This window comes from Eptatretus burgeri, chromosome 3 (genome assembly GCF_056783735.1).
Source record: "Eptatretus burgeri isolate ZD-2024b chromosome 3, Ebu_testis_v1, whole genome shotgun sequence".
Classification (NCBI taxonomy): Eukaryota; Metazoa; Chordata; class Myxini; order Myxiniformes; family Myxinidae; genus Eptatretus; species Eptatretus burgeri.
The window spans coordinates 112,765,764-112,789,162 of record NC_140963.1 but is presented as its reverse complement, the minus strand read 5'-3'; the positions used below and the strand labels follow the sequence as shown (position 1 = coordinate 112,789,162).

The window sequence follows — 23,399 nt, the reverse complement described above, 5'->3', positions numbered from 1 at the left end:
TCTAGACTGGTCTCCCATCTCAACATTTTCCGACATCAGCTCGACCTGGGAATTCTTCCAAAGAAACTTGCCCTCTCTCATGCACAGATTTATCCCCTCTCTTCTTCAGTTGTCCTACCCATCCTCCCGCCCTTGGTTTACTGAAGCTTGCGGCGAGGCAGTTGTCCTGAAACAAATTGCCTTCACCTCATGGAAGGCAATTCCAACTGAAGGCAATCTCAGTTCCTTCCATAAAGCTCGGAACAAGTGTGTATCTACCCTCAGGAGAGCCAGAAAACAACATCTTTCAAATCTCAAGTCTGAACTCTCAAACCTGTCTCAATCCTACAAATCCAGTTAAGTCTGTTTCCGGTGAATGTTCCCCTCCATTTCCTTCCTTACCTCAAATGACTGCACATCTGACAATGCTTTCTGCACTGGGGCCATTAGGCTGAAAGGCTGAAACGCTGAATGCTGAAAGTCTGTGTTTGCTTCTCAATCTTGTGTTCCAAACCCATCGCTTTCTGCAACCAACTTACCCAGTTGCACCCAGCTGTTTCTGGACCCTGTGTCCTTTTCTTCTGACAAGGTGGAGAGTTTGCTGTCAAACCTCGACTCAGATTCTGTAAACAGTCCAGACGGCATCAGCCCATGTGTCCTAAAAACCTGCTCTTTTGCTCTTGCTCACCCTCTCTCTGTCTATTCACCCTCTCATTTGCTCAAGGTCATCTTCCATCTGCTTGGAAATCAGCAAACATCACTGCCCTGCACAAAAAGGTGCAAAAACAAATCCCTGCAACTACAGACCAATCAGCCTTCTCCCAATCATCAGCAAGGTTATGGAATCCATCATCGCTTCAGACATTCAATCCTTCCTCTTCTCCAATGGCTTGATTTTTGATCATCAATTTGGCTGCAGAACAGGTCTCTCGACCCTGAACTTGCTACTTCTGCTTTCCCAACAATGCAATGGATGGAGGTCCTTAATGCCAGATATGAGATGAGAGTCATCTGCCAAGACATATTGCATGCTTTCAATATTGTCTGGCACCCTGCCCTCCTCACAACACTCTCTTCCTGTGATATCCAAGGCCATCTCCACTCATGGCTCGCAGACTTCCTCTCCTGTCGCAGTCACCGTGTGGCCCTAAATGGAGTTCTTTCATCCCCTCTTCCTGTCCAGGCTGGAGTTCCTCAAGGTAGCGTTCTGGGCCCTGTTCTTTTTCTGGTTTTCATCAATGATCTCTCCAACTCTCTGGAAAATCCTCTATATCTCTTTGCTGATGACTCCACCCTCTGCCGTACCATGTGTCATCCCTCAGATCGGTAAGCAGCACCTTCTTCACTCTCTGCCGATCTGGATAAAATCACACGCTCTGGTGATCACAATAAAATCACAATCACACAAAAATTCCTTTTTTCGATTGAAAGACTATCTGCGAGGGTTGGAACATGTCTTTCAATCCTAACAAATCTCACACTCTCATTATGTCGCTCTGAAAGGACCCCCCCCCCAATCCCCATCTACTTTCTCAACAATCCTCTTGAAGAAGTCCTTTCATTCAAGCTTCTGTGTCTTACTATCTGCCATGATCTTTACTGGGAAAGCCACATTTCCAAGCTGGCCACCCAAGCTCGTAGCTGACTGAGCATCCTCCGTCGTGCAAAATCCTTCCTCGGCCCACCTGAGCTCATGACCACATACAAAGTTTTCATCCACAGCCTGATGCAGTACCGCTCTCCCTTCTGGCCTTGTACTCCCTCCTCTCTCCTTTCTCGGCTTCACGCTGTGGAAACCAAGGCATTTAGGATAATTGGTATCTCCCGCGATGAGGTTGAGTCTTTTGGTTTCTTACTCTTTCACTGCAGGCAGGTTGGTGGTCTTTCTGTCTTCTTTCATCTTCTCTCTGGCCTCGCACCCCCCCACCCTTCTCCATCTGTGATAGATGGATAGATCCCCCCCACCCTTCTCCATCTGCGATAGATGGATAGATCCCCCCCCCCCATATTTCCACAGGGTGCTCATGGTCCGCCAGCAACCCCTTTCTGGTAAAGTACCAAAATCAAGAATCACTGCTCACCTTCACTCTTTTATTCCTCTATTTCCCCACCTTTGGAACAAACTCCCACACTCTCTTTCAATCCCACTCTTCCCTCCAGGTCTTCAAAACAGCTGTCCACCACCAAAATCATCCCAAACCATGATCTTTTTGACTCCCGCTAATCCACCCAAAACCCACCTCCTTCAAATTCCCTGCTTTCCTTCCTGAAAGTCCCTGTAGTGTCCATCTTGTTTTCCCATTGTCCCCCACCCCATCCTTCTCCCTTCCATAGATCTCATGTCTCTGTTCCACGCTGTTTTGTGCTTCCCTCTCCCGCCCCTCTTGTCTCCTGCTCCCCTTGTTTTATGTTCTGTGTGTTAGCTCTTATACGAACCTCAAAATTATCTACAAAAATAATAATAATGAGAGTGATTTTAGGCCTCAGATTTTCTCCTTTCGAGTAAAAGTTTCTCACTTTGCTCTGTCCATGGGTTTCTGGGCAGGCCAAAGGGGGATTAGGAGGAAGGGGATGTTGGGGGATGGAAAATTCAACCTGATTAGATGGGCAGCAATGGTATAGCCTCCACTGTCAAACTTGCTCCTTGCTGTGGAGGTACACACTGGGCAGGTTGAACAGCAGGCCACGTGGGAACCATGACCTGGAGGTTAAAAGTTAACAACACACCAACCTCCCCAAGAAGCTTGACGAGCCTCTCTCACGTCCAAACCCAGACTTCATCGGGCTCCTCTGCCATGTTTCTGGCTCCTCTCACTGTTTTTGTTTTTTTAGATCCTTGTGGAGGATCTCTAATCTTACTCACATTGTTGTTCTTCATCTTCTTCTTATGGACTTTTTTGTTTCACAGCCTACAGTTTTCATCGAAACTTCCTGAAACTTGACATATATATGTAAAAATACCCTGCGCAGACAGTAATCATCCCCGATTTTGAAAATTCCTCCTCGAAAAAAAAAGTTATGATGTCAAAATATCTCCGCTAATGGAAATCGCCGAAAAAATTATCTCCGAAACTCGGCAAGCTATTTGAATTCTGTTTGCGGGAATCAAACAGGGCATTAGCAGAGATTAACTAGAGGAGGAGCACTCGGGAGAGTGCAAAACCTCCGCCGCCAATACTGCTGGGTCACTCGAGTGAACCTTTATATCTTATTCATTAAATATGATGTCAAAAGTGCTGAGAGTTATAGTTCTTTTCTCCAACATTTTTTTTGGGGGGGGGGGGTTGGAAATCACTTAAAACATGTAAAAATGCAAAATAAAAAAATCGAAATTTTGTTGAAAAAAAAGTTGCAAAAATTTTTTTTCTCGAACAATTTTTTTTGGGGGGGGTTGGAAATCACTTTCCTATCTGCTAAACATGTAGAAATGTTTCTACATGTTGAGCAGAAATTAGAAATTTCCTAAACATGTAGAAATGTAAAAAAAAAAAAAAAATTCTTTTTTTTGGGGGGGGGGTAACAATTTTTTTGGGGGGAGGGGGGTTGGAAATCACTTAAAACATGTAAAAATGCAAAAAAATTAAATTTTTGTTTTTTTGGGGGAGGGTAAAAAAATATTTTTTTTGGGGGGGTTGGAAATCACTTAAAACATGTAAAAATGCAAAAAAATTAAAATTTTGTTTTTTTGGGGGGGGGGTAAAAAAATATTTTTTTCGGGGGGGGTTGGAAATCACTTAAAACATGTAGAAACGCAAAAAAAAAAAATTTTCTCAAACAATTTTTTTGGGGGGGGGGGGGACCAAGTCCAAAATGTAATGGCATGATCCTTGGACCATACCTAACCCGCCCTCCCCCCACCAAGTTTCGTCGAAATCCGTCAAGTTTTTCCGTAATACTGTTCACAAACAAACAAACAAACAAACAGAAAGGGGTGAAAACAGTAACCTCCATCCATCTTCAAAGATGGCGGAGGTTAATAACTAGAGGGGGAGCACTTGGGAGAGTGCAAAACCTCCGCCGCCAATACTGCTGGGTCACTCAAGTGAACCATATATCTTATTCATTAAATATGATGTCAACAGTGCTGAGAGTTATAGTTCTTTTCTCCAACATTTTCTTTTGGGGGGGAGGGGGGGTTGGAAATCACTTAAAACATGTAAAAATGCAAAAAAAAAAAAAAAATTCTCTAAATTTTTTTTGGGGGGGTAACAATTTTTTTAGGGGGGTAACAATTTTTTTTGGGGGGGGGTTGGAAATCACTTAAAAGATGTAGAAATGCAAAAAAAATCTTTTTTTGGGGGGTAACAATTTTTTTGGGGGGGGGGGGGTAAAACATGTAAAACATGTAAAAATGCAAAAAAATTCTCTTTTTTGGGGGGGGTAAAAATATTTTGGGGGGGTTGGAAATCACTTAAAACATGTAGAAATGCAAAAAAAAATTCTCCATTTTTGGGGGGGGGTAACAATGTTTTGTTTGGGGGGGGGGTTGGAAATCACTTAAAACATGTAGAAATGCAAAAAAAAAAAATTCTCTAACAATTTTTTTTTGGGGGGGAAAACTTTTTTTTGGGAGGGGGTTGGAAATCACTTAAAACATGTAGAAATGCAAAAAAAAAAAAAATACATTTCTCTAACAATTTATTTATTGGGGAGGGGGGACCAAGTCCAAAATTTAATGGCATGATCCTTGGACCATACCTACCCCCCTCCCCCCCATCAAGTTTCGTCGAAATCCGTCTAGTTTTTCCGTAATACTGTTCACAAACAAACAAACAAACAGAAAGGGGTGAAAACAGTAACCTCCATCCATCTTCGAAGATGGCGGAGGTTAATAACTCAACAGGTAATAACTAGAGGGGGAGCACTCGGGAGAGTGCAAAACCTCCGCCGCCAATACTGCTGGGTCACTCAAGTGAACCTTATATCTTATTCATTAAATATGATGTCAACAGTGCTGAGAGTTATAGTTCTTTTCTCCAACATTTTTTTTGGGGGGGGGGGGGTTGGAAATCACTTAAAACATGTAAAAATGCAAAAAAAAAAAATTTTTCTCTAACAATTTTTTTTTTGGGGGGGGGGGGTTGGAAATCACTTAAAACATGTAGAAATGTAAAAAAAAAAAATTTTTTTCTCTAACAATTTTTTTTTGGGGTAGGGACCAAGTCCAAAATTTAATGGAATGATCCTTGGACCATACCTAACCCCCCCCCCCCACCAAGTTTCGTCGAAATCCGTCGAGGAGTTTTTCCGTAATACTGTTCACAAACAAACAAACAAAGGGGTGAAAACAATAACCTCCATCCATCTTCGAAGATGGCGGAGGTTAATTACCGCACATATGAAACATCACTATAACATAATATCAATTTTTATGACGTCATTCCTATTTTTGACATTTTTTTGTTTCACAACCCAGAGTTTTCATCGGATCTTCGTGAAACTTGCCATGTATATGCAGACAGTCACCATCTCCGATTTTGAAAATTCTTCCTAGAAAAAAAGTTGACATCATAATATCGCCGCTAATGGAAATCGCCTATACCATTATCTCCGAAACTAGGCAAGCTGTTTGAATTTTGTTTGCGGGAATCAAGCCGGGCATTTGCACAGATAATTTATCTTAAACCTGATACATCACAATGACGTCATATTCGTTTTTATGACGTCATCATTAAGAGGACGAGGATCTTAGCTCATTTGAGCTTGTTGTTTACCTTGTTGAAGCACGTATGAGATTGATGACTCCTACTGTTATAGTTTTACCACAACCACTCCCAGCTATGTGACACACCTCTTTTCGGGATACCTTTGCTCTTATTATTGGACCCCTACCGGTTTCACCAGAGGGCATGATAGTTTTTTTTTTTCCATCTGTCCATCCGTCTGTCCTACCTGTGGTTTGTCAGACTTTTTCCCCCCATACCCTTTAACATATTCAACTGAAACTTGGAATATGGATTTATGATTATAAGTTACACAAAAAGTTCAAGTTTCAGGACATTTCGTCAATTTTTTCGCAGTTATACCCTTTTCTAAACTTTAGAAAATATGACCTTATACATGGGTCAGTGATTAGCTGGCCTGAATCCACCCCACTGCTTTACACCAATTGCTGGACAGCTGGCCCTACTCCACCCCAATAAAATCATGCGCCAACATTGCATGAGCAGCACAGATTGGTCGACCTCAGGCCTTAGGCCTGGGTGTTAGTCCATGGCTCAGTGCAATTGGAATGATCCCAGGTATATAACCAGGATATATTATATATGCACATCGGCCATACACATGTTTTTGCTTCATGTTTGTACATCGGGTTATTTTGAATATGAAATGGGCAAAACCGACAAACTAACAAATAAAAGCTCAGTGGTTCACTTCCGCTCAGTGGTCTTCTTCATTTTAATTCCACGATTGGCTCGAGGCAAGTTTTTTTTTATTTTTTTTATTTTTATTATTTTTTTTTTTTTCAAACCTCATCGCCACTTGTAATGTCGTGAAGTACAAACAATCAGATCGACCACGATGCATTCAACGTCACAAAGGTTTTATTGAGAACACTCAGCTCCATCGCTGGTTCTGTGTGTCGCACGTGCGCACACGGCACTCACGTCAAACCCAAGGAAGGACAATACATCATCGTTTGTTTGCCTGTTTGTTAATTGCCGGAATCCTTCGGATTTCGGCAATTATGTTGGTCGGTTGTGCGTCTCTGTCTGTCTGTCTGTCTGTTTGTTTGTTTGTGTGTTTGTTTACCCTGTAGCAGCCACACCATTTCAGCGATCATGACCAAACTGGGTACAGACGTCGGCCATGGTCCAACGTAGACACTTGTCGTTTTGGGTGAATCTGCGTCAAAGGTCAAGGTCAAGGTCACCGAAAAACCGAAATTCTTATTTTCGCAGTCACGTCCGCTAAAATGGTCGTATCGACTTCAAACCAAATCCAAAATGTGCATCTTCCAATTCTGCATCCAAACATATGTCTCATTAGGATGTCACACCAACACCCTTCTTAGCGGTCGGGAGTCGAATGTCAGGGGGGGTCGGGTCAAAAATTTCAAATTTCGATAAAAACGCCATTTCAAGTCCGATTGATTCCAAGTTATGATCATGACCAAACTAAGTGCTATGACTCATTAAACAGGAGCACTATCGACTTGTAAGAAGCAAATTGATTTCCAGGTTTTTGTTTTTTCAGAGATCATGGAGATAATATGACAATTATTTGTTTGTTTGTGTGCAGGATATCTCAAAAAGTTGTTGATGGATCCTACTGAAATTTTGTGGTCAGGTTGGGTGTGGAGAGAACAAACTGATTAGATTTTGGTGAAGATCCTGATCCGACTTCTATAATTTTTAAAGCGATTCTTCACCATTGAGAGATAGGGCAAAAAACGATATATAGCACATCTCAAAAAGTTGTCGATGGATTCGGTCAAAACTTTGTGGACAGGTTGTGATTGTGGCAAGCACGAATTGATTCGACTTTGGTGAAGATCCGAATCTGGATCCGGATACGAGAATTATTTAATTTTTTAATTGATTCTTCACCATTGAGAGATCGGGGCCAAAAACGATATTAGTACTGTGTTCAGCATGATAGTTCAAAAATGTATCGGGCCCGATATGTTCGCATGGATCAGGCATTGCATGGCGGAGGCTATCGAGTGCCCTTCCAGTTCCTTTTGTTTCATCCCCACTTTCTCCTTCCTCTTTTTCCTGTGTTTCATTAAGATTGAGTGCAGCTTGTTCACCCTGTTCACCCTGTTTGTCCTTCTCTCCTTGAGCGAACTCTTACTCCCACTCTGCTCGAGCTCTTCCACGAGCCTCAATCATGTATTGAATTTTTTTTTAATTTTTTAATCCTCCTTCTAAACACCAATTTTCAACAAAGGAGGTTCATTTATTTGCTTAATTATTTAATTATTTCTCTCTATTTTCATTCTTGTTGCATTCATTAATCCTTTTGTCCCTTTGTATTTCAAAGGGAGGAAATTAACATTAATTATGGATTGTACTCTTATTTCCTCCATCACCTGACCCTGAGCCTTGGATTGGAGTTTGTGCATTTTTGTCATGAATCAAATGATGACACTTTTAATTTTGATTTAGAAATCTTCCCATTCAAAGCGCATGGCACAGTCTAATTAAGGATACGTTACAACATGGGAAATGAACCACGGTTTTCAGGCTCACGCGGTCATGTGATTCTTCATAAACCGATGTTCACAAATGTCTTTTTTTTGTCAAAGGCAGCCAATGTCATGTCAAATAATTGTCTTTGTCATTTCAACGTCAGAGACAGCTAACTTTATGTAATTGCCTTCCCATTTCAGCTCTCCATCAGGCTGGCACAAGCTTGTAATTAGCACTAAGGGGAGGAACGTGCCTGTACAAATTAGCATCCATAGCCTTGGACAGGAATATAGAACCTGGTGTTTTGAGAGTTTGCCAGAGAAACTGAGCATTGGAGCGAACATAAGGTGCCGTGTGTCAGAAGTAGGGTGACCGTAGATTGTCGTGCCTGTTATTCATATTTTTGAGAGCACCAAGTTCAGTTTTGTGATCCACTTTTCGAAATGTGGGTCTCTATGGTACTGCGTTGAAACTGGAACACTGGTGGAGGAACTGCTCTTGCAGTATGAGTGCAGAGGACAAACGAAATTGAATAATCGCACAGTACGTCTCAGTTTGCAATTCCATCGTACACGCACAACCGTGCCGAAGTTCATATGCAGTACTTTTAGAGCGCATGGGAAACGCACACATCATATAAACAGCATATGAATGAAGTGCAGAGTAAATACAAGAGATATAATTGAAGTACACACTCACTCACTCACTCATTCATCTGGCATGATGTGATGTGACCATAATAACTATCACTCTCGAGTCTGCGAGATTGAGTCGATTACTGGTAGTTCTTCGTGCATCTTCGAGGAACAAGCCTACAAGATTAATTGATCACTTGATTGTGTTCTTTCAATGCACATGCGGTCTCTCCCTTGGTCACTTCTGTTCTGATGGTGGTGGTTGAGTCAAGATGGAGATGGATGCGTCACTTTCCGGATTAAGTCCATCTTGTCGAAACCGCGCTTACTCAATCAGAATGGCTAGGTTGGTGTGTTTGGCTCTATGTTTCACTTGGCATTATTGGTGTGATCTTTCTATCATATGTGAAGGATTTGTCAAACAGCTTTAATGTCGAAAGCATTCATGCAGACATTTATAGTGGGAGTCGTAGGTAAATCTTTGCGCCTAAAGTGTTCTGCATAACCAGAGTTTACGTACTGGTTGATAGGGGTTTCCAGCTATTGGAGAGTGATAATATGGTGGATTGAGCAATGGCAAATCATCTTCTGAGCTTTGGCACGGAGCCACCTGACCAGGAGATGTGAGAGTCAAGGATATTCAAACTCTGTGACTGTGCCCACTGAGCAGTCAGTGTTGATACCACCTGAAGGAGAGAGTTCACCATGGCCACCTTACTTGTCGACCAAGCCAATTTGAGTGCCGATGTAAGGAGGTTGACTGTCTCTGATAGAAGCACCACAATATCAGTGAAGGTGTGGTTAGTATCAAGAGTGACTCCACAATCATGACCACCATTTTACAGTGTGGCATTCTTGGTGACAACAATTGCTGGGAGGAACAAGGTTGGTGTTAGTACGTCCCCCTGTCGTTCCTCTTCATTGCGTATAAATGGGTCTGACATCTGGGTTCCAATGCGGACACAACCTTCTGTTTTTGCATAAAGAGTGTGGATGACTCAAATAATCTTGGAAGCAACTCCTGACACTTGTAGCAGAAACTATAGGCACATTCATAAGAAGTACACAGCTACTTTCAAATCATGTATAACTGTGAATGTTTCCAAATCCAAATCATCGGGACCATTATCTGTACAGAGCGTTGGTGCTGCTGAAACAGTCTCCTGGGCTATTAGGCACAATCCTGCATGGGACACCACTCCGACACAGGATACCAGCAAGCTGGTACTCATTTTGCTAATTTCAAAAGGATTACGAGCTGAGTCAACCCCACCTAGTATTGATTCAACAGCAAAGCAGGATTTGAACTCAGGACCCGAGGATCACAAGCCCACCACCCGAACTCTAAAGCCAACACCAGGCATGTGAATGTATGAAGGTCACCATTACACATGGGCAAGGTGTTTGAACTCTGCTGCTCACCTGCAGAAATATATTTGGAATTTCTCACTTTTGAATGAACTTGGATTGGCATTTTTTTTGGTTTTCCCATCTAAATCCTCACCTGGAAGTGAAACAAAAGTCAATTTTCTAAAACTGAGGATTATGATCAGTTGCTTTTCAATAGGTTCTTTTTCATTTTACCTGTGCACACAAAGCGATAAACAGGGTTAAGCAATAGGTTAACTTCTGTATGTCTGTCCGTCCATCCATCGGCAAACGTCAGTTGCCCCAAAATAGGTATTAGTTTTCTTCTCAGAAACTACATAAATGATTTTTGATGAAACTTGACCGCACCCTTCATCACCTGTGATGTACCAATGTTTGTTCACAATATTAAAAAAAAAATTGGGGTCTGAGGGAGTTTATGGGGTTGTGGGGGTTGCTTTCCAAAATAGGTGTTTCCTATAACATTGGTTCATTGGTACATTTTGCTGATTCTCTCGCATGTTGACTTCCTCCTCAGTGTCATTATTTGACCAGGTGACTGCCCAGGGGTATTGCCCTTATTTTTTAACAAACGTTTTATATCTGCCAAAAAGTATTGTTACAGCTACATTGCCGGGTCACAATTGGCCTCCCGGGGACCGGCTTCCTGACCTTTAACCCTGAAGCCGACGAAGCTACAGATAACTCTGTGACCCGGCGGGTTATTTAGCAGCCACAGACGCTGTCTGAGGTTACTAAATCTGGAAGGGTTCCCACGCCAAATCTTGTGTTACCTTACCGATGATTTCGTTATCGCAGGTGGAGAACCATGCTCTCGATGCCCCCCCTTTGTCTATTAGTTACGTATGGCTGAGCGGAATTGTAGGTGGGACGTCGGCTTGACTAGTGCAGTGAATTGGTGAAGTCAACCACCCATCTACTTATGACATACTGTGTCTAACCAATGGAGGAAAATAAACACCGAGCAGGTTTGGAAACAACAAATCATGTCGTAAAGAGCAAGTATTTACAGGCACAATTTTCAAGAGATTTCAGTGTCACACAAGAAAAGTCTTATCCCTTGCACTCAAGAAGAATCCTTTATAAAATCAGCCTTAAATTAAATACAGACAGGCACCACATTCATCTGGGGGAAATTCGAGAGAAAAGTGGAAAGAAAGAAAGAAAGAAAGGAAGAAGTCTGAGTGTGTTGACAATTTTTCCTCACCTGTGGGTCCCAAAGAGCTGTCAATGCAGGTGAATGAGAGATGCAGGTGAGAGGTGCGCTGTTGTGCGGTATTGTGTCGTGCTATCTGAAAATAACTGTTGGGACTCGTGTTGATCATTGTTGCTTCACAACAGGCAAGCCACTGAGGTGTATGTGCTGGAAAATGCAAGGGTATATTGTGCATGTGTGAAGGAGTGAGTTTTGCTGCTGCTCGATCAGCACCCGTTCTGCTTCCGTATTGGGAAGCGCCTTGATTGGTGCCATCCCTTTCAGAGCACCTGTCCCACTTGGCGTATTAGGAAGTGCCTTGCTTGACGCCGTTCCGTTGAAAGTGCTTGTCTTGCTTGATGCATTGGGAAGCGCCTTGCTTGGCGCCGTTCTGTTCGAAGTGCTTGTCCTGCTTGGTGTGTTTGGAAGATCCTTGCTTGGTGCCATTTTGTTCAGAGCACCTGTCCCACTTGGTTCTGGGAGCCCAGTCAACCTGGCCAGGTCTCCTCCCTTCAGGAAGCGAACTCCCTCAGGATCGGAGTCGCCACTCAGCCTCAGTGCCACCTTACTCTGCCCTGGACTGCTCTTCTCTCCTGGTCTGGACTTTCCCAATATGCACACACTCTCTCAAAGCCACTCTGTCCCAGGTTTTTTTTTAAATTGTCCCTTTGCATGGTGTCCAATCCGTCAGCTTTTGCATCCAACACCGATTGGCTGAGGCGCGCTGTGATCTAGCGACTGGCATTGGTTACCAGAGCATGGCCGGGGGGGGGGGGTTGGGGGTGGTGGGGAGCAGTGGAAGGTTTCAGGAAGCACAAAGTTTGATTTTCTTTGACTGGGATGCTGGAATGGTGAAGAATGATGACCATTACAATACTGAAGTGGCAATTATTTGGTCGAAATACTGGTGAGGTGGCAAATGTGTGTTTGAGAATGGTGGTTTAAGTACGTGTGTCAGAAAATGAGGGTTTTGGAAGGAAGTTTGAATGCAGATTTGGATAATGAAGGTTTGGGGATGAGAAAGAGAACAATGGGGAAGGTTCTAACTACAATCACAATGCATGTCTCTGTCCCTGATTTGAGAGGTTGGGTAAATCTAACGAAACAGAATCACTCTGAAAATATTTAAACTCCAGGGTTCTTTATGTGGTGGATGTCACTCCTCGGGATCTTTCCAAACCCGCAACAACATCTATTTGATTTCTTGTGATTTAAATTTGTAATCCATGCTCAGCTTGCGTGGCACTCCCATTTGATCAGCTCATGCTGGGATACCAGGAACAAAACCCATATATTATTTTGATTTGGCCCATTGTCTACTGATGCCATCGTAAGCCTTGTAACCTGACACTGTTGACTCCTAGTACTCTTGTCTTGCAGGTAGTTTATGTACAAACCCATCTGCGGGTCTTGTATCACTCTTGGATACAAGAAGACTACTAACCGAAATTAAACGTTGCCGAGCATTGAAAATAGTCACATGGCTATCAGCGTTGAAACATTTCTGGGTTTGTTTTCCAAATATTTCTTCTTGGAGATCATGATGATTTTTTTTTTAATGAAGTTAAAGCTTCATGTGGTAGGAAGATAAGAGTGCAATGAAAGTAAAGGCAGACGATGAAAGATAGAATATGCAAATGCAACACAACTCATTCGCACTTGTCTCGGCTTGTCCGAAACACTTCTTTGGAAAAGATGATTTCAACGAGAGCTCCTGTGCCAAAGCAATGTGTTAATTGAAATCAATATTTGTATAGACAAGTAAAGCAGCCAAAAGTAGTTTCAACTTCCTGATTAAGAATATCTTTCAACTGATCAATAATTATATGTTTCAAAAGATCACTTTGAAAGTTTCCGAGGGTTATATTTCAAGCACTCTTCGGCAGATGTTTCGATTTTAATTGCAGAGATAGCATTATAAACTAGAAGGGTACTCGGTAGAGCTCGTACCTCCGCCACATCACGCCTGATCCACGAGAACATATCGGGCCCAATACATTTTTGAAATATCATGCTATACAGTACTATATCGTTTTTGGCCCTATCTCTCAATGGTGAAGAATCACTTTTAAAATTATAGTCATTGGATCCAGATGTGGATCTTCACTTTGTCATTTCTCCATGATCTCTGAAAAAACAAAAACCTGGACATCAATTTGGTTCTTATAAGTCGATAGTGCTACTGTTTAATGAGTCATCGCACTTAGTTTGGTCATGATCATAACTTGGAAGTCAATCGGACTTGAAATGGCGTTTTTATCGCAATTTGAAAGTTTTGACCCGACCCCCCCCCCTGACATTCGACCCTCGACTGCGAAGAAGGGTGTTGGTGTGACACCCCAATGAGACATATGGTTGGATGCAGAATTGGAAGATGCACATTTACGATTTGGTTTGAAGTCGATACGACCATGTTTACGGACGTTATTGCGAAAATAAGAATTTCGGTTTTTTGGTGACCTTGACCTTGACCTTTGACCTAGATTCACCCAAAACGACAAGTGTCTAAGTGGGACGATGGCCGACGTCTGTACCCAGTTTTGTCATGATCGCTGAAATGGTGTGGCTGCGACAGGGAAAACAAACAAACAAACAGACAGACAGACAGACAGACACACAGAATGACACACAACCGTCCAACATAATTGCCAAAATCCGAAGGATTCGGGTAATTAACAAACGAACAAACAGAAAGGTGTGAAAACAGAACCTCCTTCACCTTCGGTGGTGGAGGTAATGAAAAACTTTCAAATTGCAATTCGAAATTCCAGTGGAAAATGGGAAGGATTATTAGGGGTTAAAAAGGCCCCGGTCAAATTGGCTTTCCACCTTTTTTTTTTTTTTTGTATTTTTCAGTTGAGGTTTTTGCTTAAAAATCCCCAAAATCTACATTGGAATATTTTTTTTAACTCAACACGGCGCAGAGAGAAAAGCAGTGCTTGGAGAAAACGAGGAAGGAAGAAGGATTGTAAAGGTTGAGAGAGGATTCAGGAAGGAGTGGAGGTCAGCCGGCAGCTAGAGGTTTGGTGTTTGGTGATTTGCCGCTGGAGAAACCAGGGAGGAAGAGAAGGTGGGCCGAGAGGCATTGGGGGTTTGAGTCATTGAAGAGCGAGAGAGAGAGGGGAAGGGGTGGGGGGGGGGGAAAGGAATTGGTAAAATGACAAGATCCTTTGGGAGCTCAGCTAATCAAGGGTTCACATTGTCTTCCACCCTGTGCTGATACTTTCACACCCTCTCACCTCTTACATCTCCTCTTGATTTTAAACCGAGGCAATTACACAGCAGCCGTCTCGTATTCTCACCTACTACCCCCAACCACGCCTTGTTCTTTCAAAAACCAGAATTCCAACCATGCTTATCAAAACATTTATGGGTACAGTTTCTTGTCATATCTCAATATTTCACATCGACATTACGGATTGAGAGAGTGAGGTTACTCTACTGTAAGAAAGTGTGAGGTTGGTAGTTGGGGGGGGGGGGCTGAAAGAATTGGCAGAAAGAAGGATTAAGGAATAAACTTTGCCGCCTTCTCTTAGCCACCCACCCTTTTCCTGTCATTGTGTGCACTGAGTGACCAGGCAGTTGAATAGCCAGGCGGCCTAGTGGTTGGCTGGCAGTGCAGTGAGACAGTAGTTTTCCAAAGAAGTTTTGTACATCGGTGAATGGTTTGCCTTATACCAGTTAAGGTTCCTTGGTAGTTGTACGCTTGAGGTGCTGAGGAGACAAGACAAAAAAAAAGAAGAAATTGCCGGTGGAACAATCAAGGTACACATTGTCATCCTTTAATTTTTTTTTGTCTTTATTGCTGTCTATGATTGGTGTCAGTGTGAACTTGTGAAAACCCATTAGACCACACCATACCACACCACACACTGACCCTTCTGCTGGTGGTCCATGGTCATACATTGTCGAGCTCTTTCTGCCAAATTTCCTTGTGTAGTGTTTCTCTATCCCTTCCACCTTATTAACTACTCACTGCACTGTAAACTTTTTTTTATAGTTTATGTATTGCTGTTCATTTCTACTTTTCTCTACCTCTGTCTCCCACCCCAAGGCGGAATGTAATGTTCTTGATTATGGACCCGACTCCCAATGGTAACGACGAGGAGAGCGGGGGGACTGAAGGAAAGGAGGATGATGGTAAGATATGTGAACGCAGAAAGAGGAGTGGGGAATGCGAAAAAGACGAACTTCATGAGGAAACCATCTACGACACGATCAGAGCAACTGCGGAACGACCGATGGGGATGAGCGACGATGACTTTGCTAATAGTATTGTCATCAGAGTTGGATTTCCTGAACTCCAGCACACGGTATGCCGGGGCTGTTCTTTGTCTTTCGCCACAAAATATTTCCTTGAAACCAGCTAGTGGTTGTGCAGAACACCTCAACAGCCAAGTTTAGCCTTGATCTCTTCCCAGTCCTAAACTACAACAAAAAAAACTTTCCTTAACCCTCGAGTCCAACGGTAATGGTCGGAATTTTGAAAAAGCTCACTTTCACATTATACTTGCTTCCTAATCCCCAACTCTTGTGACCTTTTGTTATCTCATTGCCTTCACCTTTTACCCATTGCAGAAATGTTTGAGGTTCAACCTCATTGGAACCGTCTGGGAGGCCAAACAGCACATTCTCCATTCCCTCAGTCGATCACTTTCCGATCCTCTCAACCACGGTCTCTTCCAGCCTGCCCACAATGCCAGAGCTGCCAAGTTTCTGGACGATGGTCGTTTACTGGCCGATTACCCCCCACCTGCCAGAACCGCCGTGCCTTTTCTTGAGGTATGAAAGTTGAAGTCAGGCACATGACCAAAGAGGAAATTTGTGAAAATCATGTCAAATTTTGTTCATCCGTGCTGGCAGACGATACCGTATTAGTGAAATGTTTGCAATTTTTGCTTTGTAATGGTGTGCAGGATGTCTCGTTTAATCGCAATGCTTGTGCTCGAAGTAATTAAAAGCAGGCGCAGTCAACTCCCACATTCTGCCTGCCTTCATCACAGTTAATTGCCCATCCCAGAGGGCCTGTGACTCTTGACAAGGCTAACTTGCGGTGGGTTATTGCCAATGGAATAACTGGAAGTGACCCTTATGTTCAGCCAAATATAGATTAATTGGTTGAAACTATAGTCAGAAAATGTTGACGTCATTCTTGCGTTGCGTTGTGATAAAGAAGCTGTAAAATGCAAATATTTGTGTACTGGCATGCAAAAATAACAAAGTACAGCTTTTATCGTACACCTCTCCTTCTCAATTCCATGATGCATGACGTCATCGCCAGGCTCCAAAAGAAGGGAGTACTCAGTTTTTACTCTGTTCGTTTGTTTGTTTGTTTGTTTGTTTGTTTGTCTGGGTGATACCTCAGCCATCCTTTGAGCTCGTAGGCTGAAATTTTGGGACAAAAGTGAAGATGTGCTTCCTGTCATTGTGTGCACTGAGTGACTAGGCAGTTGACTAGTCAGGCAGCTTTTGAGCTAGGAAAAGTGAAGATGGCAATAACGGTATTTTTTATTTTTTTGATTTATATATATATATATATATATATATATATATATATATATATATATATATATATATATATATATATATATATATTATCTATTATATTAATATGCCTGGTGTTGGCTTAAAGGTTAGGGTGGTGGGCTTGGGATCTGAGGGTCCTGAGTTCAAATCCTGCTTGGTTGATGAATTAATCCCAGGTGGGGTTGACTCAGCCTGTCATCCTCCTGAGGTTGGCATAATGAGTACCAGCTTGCTGCTATCCTGTGTCAGAGTGTTGACCAATCCATGATTGTGCCCAATAGCTTTGGCGACTGCTTCAGCAGCACCAATGCTCTGCATGGAGTATGGTCCCAGTGTATGTACGTATGGATTTATTAATTACTTATTTATTTTATTTCTTATGCCGGCACTATCTCGGGCATCTTTTGAGCTCGGAAGATAATATTTGGACATGACAGTGACCCAGTGATTTGGCTATAAAGGGTATTTTTTTTGATTTATTGATGAATCAATTAATCAATAAATTATTTTCTTTCTTTTTTGGCCGGGCAATATCTCGGGCACCTATTGAGCGAGGAACCTGATATCTGGGTACAACAGTGAACGGGTGATTTGGCTATAAAAGGGTATTTTTGATTTATTGATTAATCAATAATTAATCATTTTTCGATGAAGTACTTGATTTTCAAAAAGTTACAGATTTGGATGACACGGTGGTGATTTAGGTATGCGATGAGCCAATTGATTAAGAAATTAATTATTTTACCATTATTATTTATTTATTTTAATCATGCGTTTAATGAATCGATTGTTGTACACTGCTCCCTCCCAATTCCGTGTCCACGTGATGTACGGTGGCATTGCCAGGCACCAAAGATGCCCCAGCAATGTCGCGTGCACCGGAGGATTTGTTATTTATTTATTTGGCATGAAGACGGTGTACATTGAATGTACCTCTACTTGTTTCTAATTCTTATTGGGGTACCAAGTCTTTCAGGCTGGGTCACCTATTGTTTATACATCCTCGTGGAGGATCTCTAAGTCTTACTAACGTTGTTGTTCTTGTGGACTTTTTTGTTTCACAGCCTACAGTTTTCATCGAAACTTCCTGAAACTTGGCGTATATATGTAAAAATACCCTGTGCAGACAATAACCATCTCCGATTTTGAAAATTCCTCTGAGAAAAAAAAGTTGTGACGTCAAAATATCTCCGCTAATGGAAATCGACTAAAAAATTATCTCCGAAACTAGGCAAGCTTTTTGAATTCTGTTTGGAGGAATCGAACAGGGCATTAGCAGAGATGAATTACAGCACATATGATACATCACTGTGACGTCGTATCAATTTTTATGACGTCATTCCTATTTTTTGACATTTTTTGTTTTTTGTTTCATTTGTTTCACAGCCTACAGTTTTCATCAAAACTTCCTGAAACTTGGCATATTTATGTAAAAATACCCTGCGCAGACAGTAACAATCTCCGATTTTGAAAATTCCTCCGAGAAAAAAAAGTTATGACGTCAAAATATCTCCGCTAATGGAAATCGCCTAAAAAATGATCTCAAACTAGGCAAGCTTTTTGAATTCTGTTTGTGGGAATCGAATAGGGCATTAGCAGAGATGAATTACCGCACATATGATACATCACTATGACGTCATATCAATTTTTATGACATCATTCCTATTTTTTGACATTTTTTGTTTCACAACCCAGAGTTTTCATCAGATCTTCGTGAAACTTGCCATGCATCTGCAGAAAGCCCACGCGCAGGCAGTAACCGTCTCCAATTTTGGAAATTCTTCCTAGAAAAAAGTTGACGTCATAATATCGCTGCTAATGGAAATTGCCGATACCATTATCTCCGAAACTAGGCAAGCTGTTTGAATTTTGTTTGTGGGAATCAAGCCGGGTATTAGCACAGATAATTTATCGCAAACCTGATACGTCACAATGACGTCATATTCGTTTTTATGACGTCATCATTAAGAGGACCAGGATCGAAACTCATTCGAGCTTGTTCTTATGTTTATTTATTATTATTTTTTGTTTTTTTTTTGTTTGTTTTTTGTTTTGTTTTTTTACTGATAATTATGATGTCATAGGTCATGTTGTGTGGCAGCCATATTGGAAAAACGGAATAACGTTGAACCTGTCTCCAAAACCGCACCATGGAAAAAAGTGAAACTTGGCACATGGCAAGTCCTCCCAATGGGGAAGAAGTGTGATTTTTTTTTCCATGACATCATGAGTGAAGTGGTATTCCAGTAAAAATTTGAAACATAGAGTGCTGCATCCAATCAGGCTGAAAATTTTTGAAGGGCATCAGGATAAATTGGTCAACAGAAAAAAAATGATTACGTCATTGGTCATGTGGTTTGGCAGCCATATTGTTTTTGTTTTTTTAACTTTAAAAAAAATCTTCTCTGAACAGATTGAGGTGAAACTTTACACACACGTTCCCCAAGTCATGTGTATACCAGGGTATTAATGAATAATTAATGGTTAACATTCACATGGTTTGGTGGCCATATTAGATTTACCCTAAAACCCTTTTAAAAAAAATTGTTCTCCAGAACTGTTGGACAGATTGAGGTGAAACTTCAGAAACATGTTCCGCAAGCCGAGGGGATACCGGGGTGTTCATAAGTAACTAATATATCACATGGTTTGGCAGTCATATTGGATTGAAGGAAAATATGAAATGATGTTTTCTCTGGCACCGCTTATCCTATCGAAGCAAAACTTCACAAGTATCATCTGACATTATTGCTGCATATGTGGTAAAATGATGACATCATAAGTCACATGGTTTGGTGGATATCTTGCATGGAAAAACGCACCTTATCCGATTAACAGATAACTTCACTGGTTTGATCCCCAACCCAATTGGAGGCAGAATTTAAATTTATAATGTCAGAGGTCACGTGGTTTGGCAGCCATATTGGATTGAAAACAACAAAAAATAAAAACCTCCTTCAGAATGGCTGAACAAATTGAGGTAAAACTTTACAATCATAACTGTCTATCCCTGACGAACAAAAAGTTCTCTCACTTTTTTGACATGGTTTGGCAGCCATATTGGATTCAAGGAGAATATTAAAGGATGTTTTCTCTGCAACCGCTTCAGCAATCATTGTGAAACTTCACAATTATGATCTCGTGAACATGGGCGATTTAAGTTTTAAATTTCAACCCAATCAGTCACATGGTCTGGCAGCCAGAATTATTTAATTGTTTGAATCTCAGAACTTTTTGAATTTTTTTTTTGAATAAGGCTCACTTGGCCGTGCCTGTATGGGTTGGAGGGTAGAGGAGTAGCAATTCATTTGAAACCAACAATGGCTCCAGGAATGAGGGTCAACTGCATACATAATACATAGATGGAACGTGACCTGTTACCAGGTCCATAACTTGTCAATCCCACGTCGTACAGAGACGACGTTGTCAAGTCTCGGTTTACCCTTTGGACCCATGCTGTCAACATTTATTACTTCATGTTCAGTTTATTTAAATTCCAATTTAATTGATACCAATTATGTACTCAGGAAAAAGGGCTAACTGCATACGTAATAAATTGATGGAATGTGTCGTGTTACTCAGTCCTTATCTCATCAATCCTGCATCGTGGAGAGATGTGTGGGGCTTCATATGACTCGGGGGAGTTGTGGTTTATTCTGTGGACCCATGGTGCAAACATTTGTTACTTCATGTTCAGATTATTTAAACACCAATTCAATTGATACCGATGATGTCCCCAGGAAAAATGGTCAACTGCGTATGTAGTAAATAGATTGAATACAGCATGTTCCATGGTCCATAACTTGTCAATCCCATGTTGTGCAGTATCAAAGCAGGGTTGCATCAATGCTGGGCGTCTTGGTACCCGGTCATCACTGACAGCAGTTAAGCTCACCGGCCTAGAATTTATATTAAACAGTATTGATATTGATATTAAACGTTAAAACGGTATTAAATGGAAAATACGAGTCGGTGGTACACCTGATACGTTTGCTGCACAACTCCCCACAGGGTAAGTAATTGAGATGAAAAACGTTTTTATTTTTCAGATGGAGAGGGTTAAAGTATCGGCATATAGATAAGTATAGTGCATAGACGTATATAGTTATAGACGTATACAAGTATAGTTCTCGTTTGGCCACCTCCTCCTCTGTAGCGAAGTTAGAAAACATCATTCCTGTCCACAACAAGGGGTGAGAAATGACCATATCAACCCTCGGCCAGTGAACTTGCTTCCGACTACAAGGAAAGTCTTGAAATTCATCCTTGCTTATGTTGTCAATTTTTTTTTTTTCCTGATTTTGGACCCATCAGTTAGGATTCCATCCTGGTCACTCATCGCTGAAAATGCTTCTGCTGCTCTCTCAGCAATGGTTGGATGCCCTCAATCCCAAACAAGAGGTGAGGACTGTCAAACTGAACATGTATCTGGCATTTTCCACAATCTGTCGTCCTGCTTTGTTTGCCAAGCACTCTGCCTGGGACAGAGAAAGCTACCTTCACTCCTGGAATCTGACTTAATCAACCCACACAGTCAGCCTGTTGCCATTAATGGAACCATCTCCTCCCCTCTCCCAGTGGAGGGTGGAGTCCCCCAAGCAGTGTTTTAAGCCTTGTCTTTTTCCTCACTTAACATCCATTAATAACCTTTCCAGTGTTCTAGAAACCCTCTTCCTTTGAGCAGACAACTCCACATTGTGTTATGCAGTTTCCAATCCCTCTGATAGGCAGACACAGTAATGGCATCTCTCTCACTGCTGATCTGGAAATGATTAGACGCTGAACTGATAAATGGAACATGCCCTTCAATCCTGGAAAATCTCATTGTCTCAGCCTGTTATGCTAGAAGAATCGTCAAACTAACCCACCTGTCTGTTTCCTTGGTCATCCAGTGGATGAGGTTCAGTATCTCAAACTTCTGGACCTCACAATCAGCCACCATCCTTCCTGGGACAAACACGCATAGCAAAGCTTTCCTCCAAAACCAACCACAGACTTGGCATCCTCCATCGATGCAAGTGTTTCACTGGAAATGCAGAGCGACTCACAGACAACAAGCCCTTTATCCGTAGCTCAATGGAGTATTGGTCTCCTTGTGTAGTGCACTTGTTCTTGTCACCTACTCAAATCATCCAGCAAGTTATTATTATTATTATTTTTTTCATAATCCATCCCAAACTTTTTGAGATATCATGCTCCATATCGTTTTTGGCCCTCTCAATGGTGAAGAATCACTTGAAATATGCTCGTATCCAGATTCGAATCTTCACCAAAATCTCATCAATTAATCCTTTTCACACACCCAACCTGTCCACCAAATGTTGTTGGAATCCGAGCATAACTTTTTGAGACATCCTGCTCAGAGATAGACAGACAAACAGATAGACAGGGGTGAAAACGTAACATCCGTCCACCTTCGGTTGAGGAGGTAAAAAGACTTTAAAATACAAAACAAAAGCTGGATTGTATTTCCTGTCAGCAGGTTCGTTGATGTTCTAGAATTTTATGTTCTCAAACTCTGTTCCTTCGATTGAGTTTTCAGATGATGGTGAATTTTCCCACCCAAATGTAGACTTCTTCTTCTGTTGTAGCCGACTGAGTGGCATCATTGGTTGAGGGGACGGCTTTGGTGCTGATGCAATGCCCTCTGCTGGTTATGGAAGGAATTTGGAACTTAGCCATTGTGCTGGGGACAGCTTGCTTATTCTTTGTGAAAGACACCGTGGGAAAGTCTTTAATGTCCACCAACTAATACCAGCACATTGGAAGCCGATTTAACATCCATCCGAGAAACGGATGAATCCACCTGCGAAACACCGGGATGACGGTTTATAGCTGGGTCGGGATTCAAACCCAGGCTGGAGAGCTCAGAGTCGAGTGTGCATTACCTCCGGTACCTCCAGGCCATCCTGCCGGCCCACCCAAATGTAGAGAGAGAGGGATGCCAACACCTGTGAGAAAGAAGGTGAAGCAACGTTTTAGGTGAGAGCCATTCTTCCAAGCAAGAGGAATGTCACTTAACCCTCTTTTTTTCCATGGAGGTTATCATACATCTGTGTTTTTAATTTATTTATTTTTTTAAATCAAGGCTCATGCAAGAATGAGGTGACATGAGATAAAAATGCAAGAAACTAACTGCAGGGCAGTGGGGGCAACAGTTGGACAAAAGAAGCAAGGGAATGGACAAAAAGGAAGAAAAAGGGAAAGAGACAGAGACAACAAATTAACACTTAACATTGATGGCAATTAGATGGTGGTGTACTGCCTGTTTTGAAGACCTGGATGGAAGAATGAGATTGAAGAGGAAGTGGAAGTTGCTTCCACAGGCAGGAAAAAAAAAGAGGACGAAATGAGCAGAGGTGAGCAGTGACCCTGGATTTTGGTAGTTTCACCAGAAGGGGTTGATGGTGGATCGTGTGAGCCCTACAGAAACCTGTATCACTGTATCAAAAGCACAATATATGTCCAGAGAGACGGCTCTGATCTCATGTCTGACATTGAGGGCCTCCATCCATTGTTGGGTGAGTAGAAGCAGCAGGT

At 41.9% G+C, this 23,399-nt stretch overlaps 2 protein-coding genes across 9 annotated transcripts in view; one reads left to right on the top strand and one right to left on the bottom strand.

The window, feature by feature from the left end:
• Nucleotides 1–11,463, bottom strand: part of LOC147030753 (zinc finger MYM-type protein 6-like) — a 44,312-nt gene extending 32,849 nt beyond the window's left edge. The window contains exons 1-2 of the mRNA XM_085872198.1: nucleotides 11,346–11,463; nucleotides 1,285–1,336 (exon numbers count right to left, since the gene is read on the bottom strand). Of these exons, the coding sequence (XP_085728324.1) occupies nucleotides 1,285–1,336; nucleotides 11,346–11,463 (170 nt within the window). The remainder of the gene's footprint in view (nucleotides 1–1,284; nucleotides 1,337–11,345) is intronic.
• Nucleotides 1–23,399, top strand: part of LOC147030752 (uncharacterized) — a 227,503-nt gene that overhangs the window by 19,378 nt on the left and 184,726 nt on the right. For 4 of the 8 annotated variants that reach the window (XM_085875120.1, XM_085875123.1, XM_085875124.1 and 1 more), the window contains 2 exons: nucleotides 15,388–15,646; nucleotides 15,912–16,115. In XM_085875120.1, coding sequence (XP_085731246.1) covers nucleotides 15,398–15,646; nucleotides 15,912–16,115 — 453 coding nt within the window. In that variant the 5' untranslated portion in view covers nucleotides 15,388–15,397. Of the gene's footprint in view, nucleotides 1–14,880; nucleotides 15,099–15,387; nucleotides 15,647–15,911; nucleotides 16,116–16,249; nucleotides 16,387–23,399 lie in introns of those variants that run through there. The other 4 variants (XM_085875128.1, XM_085875126.1, XM_085875121.1 and 1 more) reach the window with 3 other exon arrangements.